The sequence below is a fragment of the Mandrillus leucophaeus genome, unplaced genomic scaffold (assembly GCF_000951045.1).
Source record: "Mandrillus leucophaeus isolate KB7577 unplaced genomic scaffold, Mleu.le_1.0 Scaffold41, whole genome shotgun sequence".
Classification (NCBI taxonomy): domain Eukaryota; kingdom Metazoa; phylum Chordata; class Mammalia; order Primates; family Cercopithecidae; genus Mandrillus; species Mandrillus leucophaeus.
Window position 1 is genome coordinate 5651020 of NW_012104365.1, and position 14680 is coordinate 5665699.

General features: G+C 52.9%; 1 protein-coding gene across 1 annotated transcript in view; it reads right to left on the reverse strand.

Moving 5' to 3' along the window:
- GMEB2 (glucocorticoid modulatory element binding protein 2) overlaps window positions 1-14680 on the reverse strand; it is a 25973-nt gene that overhangs the window by 8951 nt on the left and 2342 nt on the right. The window contains exons 2-5 of the mRNA XM_011992389.1: window positions 10303-10400; window positions 8539-8666; window positions 3367-3470; window positions 1243-1400 (exon numbers count right to left, since the gene is read on the reverse strand). Of these exons, the coding sequence (XP_011847779.1) occupies window positions 1243-1400; window positions 3367-3470; window positions 8539-8666; window positions 10303-10400 (488 nt within the window). The remainder of the gene's footprint in view (window positions 1-1242; window positions 1401-3366; window positions 3471-8538; window positions 8667-10302; window positions 10401-14680) is intronic.

Here is a 14680-nt window from a genome sequence, read left to right on the forward strand (position 1 = left end):
GGGCTGATACACCACCTTTTACTAACTCTGGAATTATTTGGGGTGTGAGTGAGTGTCTCTCCTAGTTTGGGCTGATACACCACCTTTTACTAACTGCACAGTAGCCAAGTCAATGGTTCTCAGAGACTTCAGGTTAAAGAACCCAAATCATCTTCAGAAGAGCTGAGCCTCAGCCTAGCTGTGCGGCACTGACTATAGGGCGTGGAAGGCCCAGTCCCTTTCCTAGCAGGCGGTCAGGCAGGGCCAACACTAACATGGTGGAGGCCCCAGGGAGGAGAGACAGGAGGCTGGGCTCTACCCGGCCCCTCCGACCACAGCAGCCCAAGTGTCCTGGGCTTCTCAGGACTCAGCACTGAACCTGCCAGGCTGCCCCGGCAGGACGTGGAAGGGGGCCCAGGAGAAGGGTGAGGCCTCGCTACTGCCCATGCTGGAGGGCAGTGGTGCGATCTCGGCTCACTGCAACCTCCGCCTCCTGGGTTCAAACGATTCTCCTGCCTCAGCCTCCCAAGTAGCTGAGACTACAGGCACGTGTCACCACACCCAGCTAACTTTTGTACTTTTAATAGAGACTGTGTTTCACCCTGTTGGCCAGGCTGATCTCGAACTCCTGGCCTCAAGCAATCCGCCTGCCTCGGCCTCCGGATTGTGCTGGGATTACAGGCATGAGCCACCGCGCCTGGCCTAACTTTAGTTTTAAGAAAAATTTCTCTATTCGTAAAGCTGGAAAGAAAGGGAATAACCTTTCCACAATTTACAGCTACAGACAACATGGAAGATTACCTAAACCGTCATCCAAAAACCCAAGTGGCGGGAATACCTGCAGCAAGGCACCCAGCACGGAAGGCCGGGGAGCAGGCATGCAGCTCCATAAACCGCCAGGTCAGGAGGAAAGCGGATCCAGATTTGGGGCTGGGCCGTGCGGGTGGGAGGGAGGGGGCCAGTGGGCGCCCAGGCACTCTCTGTTACTCGCTATACCCTTCCCTGCGTGTGAGTTTTTATATTACTATGAAAATGGCTTAGAAAGAAAAGTGCTTCCATCTTCCTTGTCAATGAAAGCAGCAATTCTGCCAGCTCTCCTCTGTGAGGAAGGAGGAGGCTGATCCCAGACACTCAGGGCTGCAGGCAGGAGACCAGCAGCCCTGGCCTGAGCCAACGCCTGGGGCCAGGGAGGCCACCCAGGGGCACGTCACCCTCTGTGGCCATGGCCAGGGTGGGGTCAGGAGGAGCAGCCCGTGCACCTACCGTCGGCTGTGGCGGGCGTGAGGGGAATGTACTCGGCCGACGTGGGACTGCTCAGGGACACGCGGGCTCCTGAGAGGTCGATCTTCGTGCTGCGGCAGGTGTTGGAGCAGACCTTGTCGTGCTGGTAGAAGTCCAGCTCCCCGGAGTCCATGATCTTCCTATGGCAGGGGGTGGCACGGAGCGTCCAGGTCAGCCCCAGAGCCGAAGGCACCTGCCCGCCCTCCCTGACCTGGGCCATCCACCTGTGTGGGCCAGTCCTGGCGAAGGTGCTGGCAGCACCACAGAGGAGGGTGGGCTCCGCTTCCCTCAGCGCAAGCTCGGCGTGCAGGACCCTGCTGCTGAGGAAGCAGCCGGCCCAGCCCCACACCACGGCACTGTCCCCAGGAAGGAGGTGCACGCTGGCCAGCGGGTATCCTGGAGGTGCCCATCAGAATCTGTGGGGCTGGGCCTTTCTGGGACGTTCCACTACCCAAGTCCTAAGGGAGTGACCCATAGCTAACAAAGGTTGGCCTGGCCCCCCTGCATCATGCATGACTCATTCTGAAGCAGAGGAAGGTGGGAAACCACTTCCAGGAGAAGCCTTCCTCCTTCTAAAGGCACAGAGACAGCAAAGGAGAGTGATGAGGGCGCAGGAGAGCACCAACAGCCATGGCTGCCGCTCATCCTCATCTCTACCAGGAAGGCTTCCCATGGCCCAAACTGCCAAGACCCGCCCTCCCAGGGCCCTCTCTTCCACCTCTCCGGAGGTCCAGGGTCTCAGTCCTGTGTGTCCCAATGAGCCTGCCTCGACCCATGAAACAAGGGTCAGAGGCTCCGGCCACATTCAATCTTTGGGCAGCGCTGACCTCAGGCACACACAGGCTGATGCTTCTGTGGTCAGCTCAGGACTTGCCTACCTGGCCGGTGGTCCCCACAGCTGTGCCACCAGCCACGTTCCAGAAAAATCAGAGGCCAGCTCAGCTGGACAGGACCTGAGCCATGGGGAAGGACCCAGGGCCAGTCACTCGTGAGGCCTCAAACTCTGACTCCAGCACAAAGCAGGGGCCCTCCTTGGGAAGCAAGGTAGAGGCCAGGCCCACAAAGACCGAGACTGCGGCTTATGATTCACAGATAAAGTGGAGGCCGGGCGCGGCGGCTCATGCCTGCAATCCCAGCACTGTGGGAGGCTGAGGCAGGTGGATCTCCTGAGGTCAGGTGTTTGAGACCAGCCTGGCAAATATGGCGAAATCCCGTCTCTACTAAAAATACAAAAATTAGCTGGGCGTGGTGGCGGGCACCTGTAAACCCAGCTACTGGGGAGGCTGAGGAAGAGAATCGCCTGAACCCAGGAAGCAGAGTTTGCAGTGAGCCAAGATCATGCCACTGCACTCCAGCCTGGGCAACAGAGCAAGACTCCGTCTCAAAAAAAAAAGTGATAGAAAGAACAGAAATAAAGAATAACATAAAAGGCCAAAATCTGATGCACAAATACCAGATTATACCTTGTTTTTATTTTCAGAATATGCATAATTGAAACAGACCCTTTTCTTTTCCCTTTTATTCTTGTTTTTTCTTTTTGAGACGGTCTCACTCTGTAACCTAAGCTGGATTGCAATGGCACAATCACAGCTCACTGCAGCCCAGATTTCCAGGCTGAAGTGATCCTTCTACCTTAGCCTCTCGAGTAGCTGGGACCACAGGCATATGCCACCAAATCGAGATAATTTTTTTTATTTTTAGTAGAGATGAGGTCTCATTATTTTGCCCAGGCTGGTCTCAAACTCCTGGCATCAAGTGATCCTCCTGCCTCAGCCTCCTAAAGTGTTGGGATTACAGGTGTGAGCCACCATGCCCAGCCAACCCTCTATTTTACAACAGTGAAATAGCCACAAGTGCCTTCAGGTAAAGAATTGGTGGATATTAAAATAACTGACAAAACAATTCTAAAACTCTGATAGTGTCCCTGTTGGCAGGGGTGTGGGAGATGGGTGTTTCGGGTGTGAGCAGGTGCAGTCACCCAGGAGGTTGTCAGCACTCACCACATCTAAAACACGCCTCATCTTCAAAATCTCAAAACCCCATAAGAAAGCAAGAGTTGCCAGGGCCCCTTCCACGAGGGAGGCTGACCCTGGTGCCAGCGCCCACCTGAGCATGATGCCGTTCATGCGGATGGCTCTCTTCCAGTCCTTCAGGGTAGACTTCCCGGCCAGGTGCACAAATTCCTTCGGGCTGATCACATGCTCGTCGTACTGTGGGGGACACAGCCACGTGGGTCAAGCTTGGCCGGGACACCACATAGGCTGTCCCACCTCCTACCCGACCCTGAGTCAGCGGCACAAGTCAGGAAGAACACCATGGCATGGCGCTGAGCAGTGTACGTCTCCTACAGAGCATTCAGGTAAAACAAGGACATGACCCACAGGCACGGTGGCTGCAGTGGGGAGCGGCTGTCTCCTCCAGCCCTGAGGGGACCGAGCTGCTGTGTGCCGGGGCTAGACACGGCTGAGTTGACTATACCAGGTAGGTGTGCGGCCTTCTCTTCCTCCAGGCAGACTAAGCAAACTGCTTCTGTGCAATGCATCTTATAAATACACATTATTGCATATGCTACATCGCAGATGGCAACAGATGCCAGCACATGGGTGAAGCTGTGAACGCTGCCTTCCTCAGGCCCCTCCTGACACCACCTTGCCCCGTGCAGCAAGTGCCGGTACCTGCTCTCACTCTGACACGCACGCGCGTGCACACACACACACGCACTGACACACACGCACGCACACACACACACATGTCTGTTTCCAAGCCAGGGGAACCTGCCTGCTTGCTAATTTCACCCATGTGGGAGCTCAGAAAACCTGAGAAGGTAAAATATCCTGTTCAATCTTGTTACACAAGCAATTATTGAAACCAAAAAGTGGAAATAAAACTGCATTTACTTAGAAATCAAGCAGGCTGGGGATGGAGGAGTCACGAGGTCTCAGCAGCCGGACCTAGGAGGCCGCCTCCACCCCCGGGCCGTGCCCAGGTCCAGCTTGCTGAAGGAAGCAACGCTCCCGATCCCTGAGCCCACCCTCATGACCCCGGTGCCACAGATGGAAACGCTGAGCCCAGCCAGTCTCTGGCTCTCCCTCATGCAGTTGATCGGGGAGATCCAACAGAAGCCCAGCACGTGGAATCTAGAAGGATTCTCTGGCCACCGTTGGAGCCTGGCAGGAAGCCTGCACTGGCTGTGACTGAGGCTGCTTCCGGTCCTCACCTCTACCCAACGTGGCTCACGCCTAGGAAACTCAACTGTCCCCAACGGGCCTGATCCTAGCTAGTTCTGGGCTCAGCCAGCCTCGCGCCCCGCCCTCCTAGGCCTGCCTCTTTGCTTTCTTGCTTTCACCTTTGTTAGTCTTCTCACCCCAGGTTTTCCTCTCCCAGCTAGGAAGCTACATGCTATACTCTCCTGAGCTCTTGACCATGTCACGCTTACCAGAGCTGCCAGGGCCCAGAGCTACCATGGCCCGCTCCTGACCCTCCCGAGTTAACATGGCCCGATCCTGACCCTCCCGAGCTACCACGGCCCGCTCCCGACCCTCCCGAGCTACCACGGCCCGCTCCTGACCCTCCCGAGTTAACACGGCCTGATCCCGACCCTCCCGAGTTAACATGGCCCGATCCCGACCCTCCAGAGCTACCACGGCCCGCTCCTGACCCCCCCGAGCTACCACGGCCCGATCCCAACCCTCCCGAGTTAACGCGGCCCGCTCCTGACCCTCCCGAGCTACCACGGCCCGCTCCTGACCCTCCCGAGTTAACACAGCCTGATCCCGACCCTCCCGAGCTACCACGGCCCGCTCCTGACCCTCCCGAGCTAACACGGCCCGCTCCTGACCCTCCCGAGCTAACACAGCCCGCAACTGACCCTCCCGAGCTAACACAGCCCGCAACTGACCCTCCAGACCACAGCCATGTGGCCCTGCTCTCATCTCTCGGGTCCTCCTAGGGCGTCTCTATCCATGCTGAACAGAGAGGACTGGTCGGATTACCCACGTTTTCCCCTGACTCTTCACACCTTCTCACACCACAACACTTCCATCTGGAGGCCTCTTGTCTCTGCCTGAAATGCATATTCAGAATGCTGGTGGCAAACTCATGTCTTTTTCTGAAAATGTCTTTCTTCCAGCATAATCTAAAGACGACCTCATGGTGTCGTCGCTCTCTGCAGTTAGGCGCTGGTGCCACCACCTCTGCTCCTGCGCAGATTTCAGCTCATGGCCGGCAGGATTCTCACTCCTGAGCAATCCGTCTCTCCTCTTGGCTAGACTGAGGATCTTCTCTGTCCCTGTCATTCTGGAATTTCATTATGATGTCACCTACGGTACACTTCTTCCGTGTTCCCAACTTCTAATTCTGATACAATTTCAAACTCACAGGGTAACTGCCAGCATAGTCCAAGGAGCTCTCACATGCGCATTCCCAGACTCACCGCCTGCTCCCGTCTGCCCCCACCTAGACCTGTGCGTGTGCGGCTACTGAGGGGGAGGCAGAGACTTCGGGGCCCTGGACCCTCAATACCTGCGTATATTTCCTAAGAACAAGGATCTCCTGTGCAGCCACAGAACGACTCACATCAGGAAATTGTCATCACATACTGTTCTCTAATCCATTGTCCATATTCGAATTTATGAACTGTCCCAGTGAGAGCCATTATTGCAAAAAAATTTTTTTTTTTTTTTTGAGACAGTCTCACTCTGTCGCCCAGGCTGGAGTGCAGTGGTGCAATCTCGGGCTCTCTGCAACCCCTGCCTCCCGGGTTCAAGCGATTATCTTGCCTTGGCCTCCCGAGTAGCTGGGAGTACAGGCACGTGCCACCATGCCTGGCCAATTTTTTTGTATTTTTCGTAGAGATGGGGTTTCACCATGTTGGCTGGGCTGGTCTCGAACTCCTGACCTCAGGTGATTCACCCGCCTCAGCCTCCCAGAGTGCTGGGATTACAGGCGTGAGTCACCATGTCCAGCCTGCATTTTTTTCTGATGCAGGCTCCAGCCCAAGACTGTGGTGCATGCAGCTGCCTTGCTCTTCAGCTTTTGCCCCCATTATGACAGCAGCAGGCCGGGCACAGCAGCTCACGCCTGTAATCCCAGCACTTTGGGAGGCCGAGGTGGGCCGGTCACCTGAGGTCAGGAGTTCCGGGTCAGCCTGGCCAACATGACGAAACTCCATCTCTACTAAAAATACAAAAATTAGCTGGGTGTGGTGGTGGGTGCCTGTAGTCCCAGCTACTCAGGAGGCTGAGGCACGACAATCACTTGAACCCAGGAAGTGGAGGTTGCGGTGAGCCGAGATCGCGCCACTGCATTCCAGTCTGGGTGACAGAGGACGACTCCGTCTCAAAAAACAAAAAAAAAGATGCAGCAGCTTCTCAGCCTGTCTGTATTTTTCTTCGCCTTGACATTTTTGGAGCTTGTGGGTCAGGCATTCTGTAGACTGTCTCTCCGTGTGTATCTGCTGTTTTCTCATGAGTAGAGTCAGGCCATGAACTGTTGGAAGAACACCACAGAACTCGTGCTCACTACATCAGGAGGCTCAAGCGGGAGGTCTGTCCCGAGCCTGACAATGTGAAGATGGATCGCGGGGTTAAGGAGGCACCTGCCAGCTTTCCCACCACAGCTATGACTTAACGTCTGTAATGGCCGCATGGTTTGCAGGGATGCTCTGAAGCCAGTCTGAGCACCTGCTCATGACTCTGACCCCATCATTCCTCCCATGCTTTACTTCTCTCTATGCATTTATTTAACATAAATGAGTAACATGAAATACATGCTGACAGGTATAGACTCACAGGTTTTATTTACTTGAGTGATGGCCCATGACTATCACTGTTTATTTTGAGCTAAAAGCCGCCCCAGACGCAGGCAGCAGGGTCTTCATCCAGGCTGGGGCCTGTCAGGGCCTCGCACTGCGGACCACTCTTTCCTCAGTCCTGAAGGTTCTCAGTCTCTCTCTTCTCCTTCCAGAACTCAAATAGATGTGTTCGACTCTCGTGCTTCCTGAATAATTCTCTCTTCAGCTATGGCTAATCCGCTAAAGACCTATCCACTAAGTGTTGAATTTCAATCCTAGCTGTAGTCGTGTTTCTGCTCACGCTCTCTTTCTTTTTTTGAAGAAGAAGAAACTGGGGTCTCAGTATGTTACCCAGGCTGCGCTGCTCTTGAACTCCCGGGCTCAAGCAATCCTCCTCCCTTAGCCTCCCAAAGTGTTAGGATTGCAGGTGTTAAGCCATGGTGCCTGGCCTCTTTTATTTCTTAAAATAAATTATTAAATATAATGATTCTATCTTCTAAGACTTAAAATCCCAACAGCCAAGGCTGCTGCAGGGCCGACCGCTGCCTGCGGCTTCTGTGCGTGCTCCAGGAGCACTGCTTCTTGTGTGTCCAGGGTTCTGCGGAAATTACTTGAAACCTGAGATAAAGGTGAATTCTTCCAAAAAGTATTTTTTGTTTGCTTCTGTCAGATTCCTGGGGGAACTGCCAGCTAGGAGCCATTGATAACTAAACTCTCAGCTTGAGGCCTTCAGACCATCCAGACCACCTAGGAATCCTCAAGGGGGTGTCCCCTTCCCTGTGCCAGGGACAGGAGGTATGGGAGTACGCGGTGGACTCATCCCTGGAGATGCCAGCTTTGGAGGGACAGTCCCCACCCCCCACCCAGCACATACTACTAGAGGAGGCCTGGGCTTTGTCTTCTGATCTCCAGCCCTGCGAGGCTGGGAAAACCAAGCTCAGGCCAAGGCTCTCAGGGCAAAAGCTGGGCACAGCACCCCACCGGCCTCTCAATTCTGTCACCATTAGGTCCCCAGGCCTCAGCACTTCCTCTTTCTTAGCCAGTGTGAGGCAGCATCTGTAAGATGCTTTATGGAAATGTCTTCACCGGCATTTTCCGCTGTTCCGGCACAGGTGAGCCTGGGTACCTGACCTATCAATGTTGTCAGAAAGAGAAGACTTTTCCCACTCATCCTGCTCCTTACCAAGGAGGCAGCCTTTTTTTGAGCAGCTCTCACTGGATCTGCTGGGTAAAGCTCCTTGTCCAGGAGCGGCAGCCTCCTCCACACGGCAGGAGGGCCTCCCAGCCTGCCTGCCACAGCGCACTGTGGCCACAGCGCACTGTGGCCACAGCACATTCCTCTTCCTGAAGGTTCTTCCCGCGCCTCCTCCACTCTCCCCAGCCCTGGAGACCCTGCCTCAGGATACACTCAGCACAGCTGCACCCCCAGAGCAGTCACAGACGCCATGAGGCCTCTCTCCTGGGCCCTGAATGCAGCCTGTGCTCACCTGAACACATTTCACATTGATGCCAGGACACACAAACTTCCTCCAGATGAGGTTGGCTCTGCTGTCCCCACAGGTGATGGGGTACACAATCTCAGCCTCCAGGTTCTCCCCCTCTTCAGCCATCTTCACTTCTCACAGGCACATTGACAGGGAAGGGTAAAAGCAGAAAATCAGTTACAACCTCGTCAAAGCATTTCCTGAAAATGCAGAAAATAGCTGCCAACCTGGAAACCCAAAATTAAAATCCGGGAAGGCCTGAGATACAGCCAAGGTGGGCAGGGCATGCCCATCAGTGCCGTTCGAGTTTCAGGGTTAAACTCACTGAGCAGATTTAAATATTGTTACATTCACAGAACCCATTAAACTATGGTTCAACTGAAGAGCCACTTAGGAAAACAAAATCAAACTTTAATTGAAACAATTCTAGGGAAACCTAAGGTTTTAAAGGTTCTAGGGCCTTTAATCTCAGGCAAAAGAAAAATATTAAGAGTGTTACAAAGAATTTTTGTAATCCCAGCACTTTGGGAGGCCGAGGCGGGCAGATTACGAGGTCAAGAGATCGCGACCATCCTGGCCAACATGGTGAAACCCCATCTCTACTAAAAATACAAAAATCAGCCAGGCGTGGTGGTGGGTACCTGTAGTCCCAGCTACTCGGGAGGCTGAGGCAGGAGAATGGCGGGAACCTGGGAAGTGGAGCTTGCAATGAGCTGAGATCGCACCACTGCACTCCAGCCTGGGTGACAGAGCAAGACTCCATCTCAAAAAAAAAAAAAGAATTTTTACTGGGCCAGGCGAGGTGGCTCACACCTATAATCCCAGCACTTTGGGAGGCCCAGGTGGGTGAATCACCTGAGGTCAGGAGTTTTACACCAGCCTGGCCAACATGGCAAAACCCCATCTCTACTAAAAAAGCAAAAATTAACTGGGCATGGTGGTATGTGCTTGTAATCTCAACTACTTGGGAGGCTGAGGCAGGAGAAGAGCTTGAACCTGCAGGACAGAGGTTGCAGTGAGCCGAGATCATGTCATCGCACTCTAGCCTGGGCAACAGAGTGAGACTCTGTCTCAAAAAACACACCTTTTTTACTGGCCAGGCTCAGTGGCTCACACCTGTAATCCCAACACTTTGGGAAGCTGAGGCTGGAGGATCACGTGATGCCAGGACTTCAAGATCAGCCCGGGCAATAGTGGGACCCTATTTCTTAAAAAAAAAAAAAAAAGGATTCTTAATTAGCTGGGTGTGGTGGCACATGCCTGTAGTCCCGGCTACTCAGGAGGCTGAGGCAGGAGGATCATCTGAGCCTGTGAAGGCTGTGGTCAAGGTCAAGGCTATGGTGAGTGGCGACTGTGCCACTGCACTCTAGCCTGGGCAACAGAACAAGACCCTGTCTCAAAAAAACCAAAAAAACAAAACAACTTTTTTTACTACTATTCACTGACCTTTATAATAAACAGACACAGGCAAACAAGAAACAATGAGAAGAAAACAAAATCCGAAAGAGGAGAGAGCTGCAAACTTGGGGCCAAGTGACTTTGCTCTCCTATTAGCCATGGGCAGAGAAAGTGCTGTCATTACAGACACATGGCAGGCCCCACCTGGGGGCCCTGGGGCCTGGCCTCTCACTCCTAAGGGCACACGGCTTGGGAATCGGCCCGAATAAAGACCTTGTATATCTCTGGCTGTTCCTCATTTTGAGTGCAGGACTGTCCTGTCCCTGCTATGTCAAGAAGGCAGACTTCCCACCTAGGACGGCTTCCTACCTAACACGGCTTCCTTGAGCTGGGAGGAGGCTGTGAAGGCCGCGGCAGCTGCCGCTGCTGCATTTTCTGTCTCCATGTTATCTTCTGTCAGGTCGCCCCTGGTGAGGTGAAGTGAGGAGAGAACAGAATCAGGATCTTGGAGGGCACAACCTGCAGGGCACTATTTTCCTGACAGCGCTTTGCTGACTTGTTACACTTTTCTAATTTAAATCAGAAATGGCAGAGAGGCCGGGTGCAGTGGCTCACGCCTGTAATCCCAGCACTTTGGGAGGCTGAGGTGGGAGGGTCACCTGAGGTCAGGAGTTCAAGACCAGCCCAGCCAACACAGTGAAACTCCATCTCTACTAAAAAAAATACAAAAATTAGCTGGACATGGTGGTACATGCCTGTAGAAGCTGGGGTAGGAGAATCGCTTGAACCTGGGAGGCGGAGGTTGCAGTGAGCCAAGATCACACCACTGCACTCCAGCCTTGGTGACAGAGCGAGTTCCCGGGTTCACGCCATTCTCCTGCCTCAGCCTCTCGAGTAGCTGGGACCACAGGTGTCCGCCACTGAGTGTTTTCTTAAACGGCAAAAGAAAACTGACACAACTGTAAACAGAGCAAGCAAGAGAACTTGGCGATTATTTCCTCTCTACTTCTCACTGTTCTTAAAAGAGTCAACTTAAGCATAAGATGTGAGCAAATTCTTTTAACATCCCAGAAAAAAAGCTCATATTCAGTGTTCGTAAAGCAAAGCTAACCCAAAGGAGCCACCTTCCATAGTAACCACAGGAAACCAAGGAGCAAACGGGACACCAGCCTCCAGTGCCCTGCGCCAGCCGTGCTCCTGTATCTGCAACTGCCCTGGTTCGTCACTGCCACCAGCCGGCAAGACACCCACAGAGGACAGCTCTAAGCCACAATTGTGTACAAAGACAACCGTGCAGGATTTTATTACTACAATGTTTTTGTTTTCTTTTTTTTTTTTTTTTTTTTTATTTTTTTTGTGACCTAGTCCTCTGTCACCCAGGCTGGATGCAGTGGCACAATCTCGGCTCACTGTAACCTCCATCTCCCCAGTTCAAGCAATTCTCCTGCTGCAGACTCCCAAGTAGCTGGATTACAGGTGCCTGCCACCACAGCTGGCTAATTTTTGTACTTTTAGTAGAGACGGGGTTTTACCATGTTGGCCAGACTGGTCTCAAATTCCTGACAACAAGTGATCCACCCGCCTCAGCCTCCCAAAGTGCTGGGATTACAGGTGTGAGCCGCCGCGCCCGGCCCATTTTTGTTTTTCTTTTTTTTTTTCTTTTTTTTTTTTTTGGAGATGGAGTCTCGCTCTGTCGCCCAGGCTGGAGTGCAGTGGCTGGATCTCAGCTCACTGCAAGCTCCGCCCCCCGGGTTTACGCCATTCTCCTGCCTCAGCCTCCGGAGTAGCTGGGACTACAGGCGCCGCCACCTTGCCTGGCTAGTTTTTTTGTATTTTTTAGTAGAGACGGGGTTTCACCGTGTTAGCCAGGATGGTCTCAATCTCCTGACCTCGTGATCCGCCCGTCTTGGCCTCCCAAAGTGCTGGGATTCCAGGTGTGAGCCGCCGCGCCCAGCCCACTTTTGTTTTTCAACAAAAATTTACTTAAAGTTGAAATCTCTACATTTCAAATGGGTAACTCCAGTGTCCTTGAGGCTCCTGTGACAGTGCTCATGAGACTTCTCTTGGCTGTGAGAGTCTAGAATGTGGGTGGTCTGGACAGGAGGGGAGGGAAGAGTTGAGAGCAGTGCAGGGTAAGGGGACCCCCGAGGACGCGAAAGCCGCCCTGCATTTGTCGGACTGGGCAGCACCCAGTCCCCCAGACAGACCCTGGCTTTGGAGACTGGAGCTGGGCACGACTCAGCTGCTGTCGTGAACTGTGATTCTCTGAACCCAGCAAGGCAGCTGCAGGACATCTGGCCCAGTCTCCTCGTTAAGCCAGTTCATGAAAAAGAGACTTTTCTGAGTGACACGCCCATGGGCTATATGAGGACTAAATGGGATGGTCTCCGGCTTGGACAAACCGACAGCAAAAGCCACTTTGGGGGAAAAGAAACTTTTCTTTTTTTCTTTTTTTTTTTGAGACAGGATCTCACCCTGTCACCCAGGCTGGAGTGCAGTGGCATGACCTTGGCTCACTGCAGCCTCAACCTCCCATGCAGCTGGGACCGTAGGTGCACGCCACCACACCCAAATAATTTTTGGATTTTTTGTAGAGACGAGGTTTCACTTTGTTGCTCAGGCTGGTCTCAGGCAACCCTCCCAGCTCAGCCTCCCAAAGTGCTCGGGTTATAGGCAGGAGCCACCAGGCCTGGCCAACATAGGAAGAAACTTACATTTGAATTGAATATTAGAAGAGATTAAAATTCATCAACATGGAAAGACAAAGATCATTAACTAAAGCCAAACCAGAACGAAAGCCGCGTGCACAGTGGGGTCTCCTGTTGGGAACGCGAGGGGCATGTGCAGGGCTCCAGGGTGTGGCGACGCCCCATGCTCCCTTTGTGGGGCTCATTCAGCTGAACACGAGCACCTGGGGTGCTTTTCAGCACGTACATGAGTTTAATCATGAAAAGGCTTAAGGAAAGAAAAATTCGTATGTTCCATACAAACAGAACATCTGGAAAGATCTATCCTAAGGTACTGAGAGTAGGAAACTCTAGGTAGTAGTAATAGGGCCTTTATTTTATTTTTGCTTATCAGTATTTTCTAATTTTCTTTTTCTTTCTAAATCATTTCAGCTATGAAATAATTTTCTACCATATATACTTTGTAATAAAAATGGTTATAATTTTTTAAAAGCTGTACAAACTTCCTGATAAAATGGCAAATTAAACACACATGGGGGCCAGGTGCAGTGGCTCATGCCTATAATCCCAGCACTTTGGGAGGCCGAGTCGAGCAGATCACCTGAGGTCAGGAGTTCAAGACCAGCCTGGCCAACATGGTGAAACCCCGTTTCTACTAAAAATACAAAAATGAGCTGGATGTGGTGGCACACGCCTGTAGTCCCAGCTACTTGGGAAGCTGAGGCAGGAAAATTCCTTCAACTTGGGAGGCAGAGGTTGTAGTGAGCCGAGATCACGCCACTGTACTCTAGCCTGGGCAACAAGAACAAGACTCCATCTCAAAAAATAAAAATAAAAATAAAAATAACACACACGTGAACGGGCTCCTCATGGAAGTCCTCACAACAATGCAGAGAGAAGAGCTTCCGAAGTACAAAGCCAGAAGCGAGGAGCAGGAGGGCGCGCACAGACACATCGAGCAGCAAGGCGCAGACTGAGCGGCGGAGGCTGGCCGTGGGGAGATGACTGATGCTCAGTTTATACCCCAAATCCCTAAATCTAGAGGCCTGGGACATCAACTACCTCTGCCAGCAGCATGAGGGAAAGGAGGGCAACCAAAAGATGTCCCCACCCCCACCCATCCAGCTACTTGCCATCCTCAGCCCCACCTGTCAGAAGACCCTGAGAGGTGGAGGCAGGCCCCTGCCTACAGGACCCCGAGAGCTAGGGGAAGGCATTGTCCTGAACTGTGTCCCCCGTAAAATTCCTATGTTGAAGGCCTCACCCCCAGTATGACTGTATTTAAAGATGGGGTCTTCGGGAGATAATTAAAATGAGGTCATACGGTTGGCCCTCATCCAGTAACACTTTGACCTTCTGGTGGTTTTTTTTTTTTTGGAGACAGGGTCTCACTCTTATCATTCAGGTTGGAGTGCAGCGGCATGGTCACGGCTCACTGCTGTCTCCAACTCCTGGGCTCAGGTGATCCTCCTGCTTCAGCTTCCTGAGTTGCTGGGACTACAGGTGCTCACTACCATGCCCAGCTGGTGGTGTGCTGTGTTTTTTGTAGAGATGGGGTTTTGCCATGTTGCCCAGGCTGGTCCTGAACTGGGCTCAAGTTATCTGTCTGCCTCAGTCTCCCACAGTGCTGGAATTACAGGCATGAGCCACCGCGCCTGGCCGACTGTGACCTTCTAAGAAGTGAAAGAGAAAGATCTTTCTCCCTCCCTCTCCATCATGAGGACACAGCAAGAAGTCGGCCATCTGCAAGTCAGAAAGGGAGTCCTCCCAAAAGTGGAATCTGGCAGACCCTGATCTTGGACTTCAGTCTTCAGAACTGTAAGAAAATAACTCTCTGCTGTTCAGGCTGCCCGGCCTGTGGCATTCTGTTATGGCTGCCCGAGCAGGCTAAGACGTGACGTCTGGGGGTCAGACCAGGTCAGGAAGAAAGGCCTCGAGCTGAGGACACTGAAGGTACCAACCCAGTGCTGGACTACCCACCCCGGCAGCCGCGGCCACGCTGTCACAGGTCAGGTGAGGTGACCTGGACACCACCCCGGCAGCCACGGCCACGCTGTCAC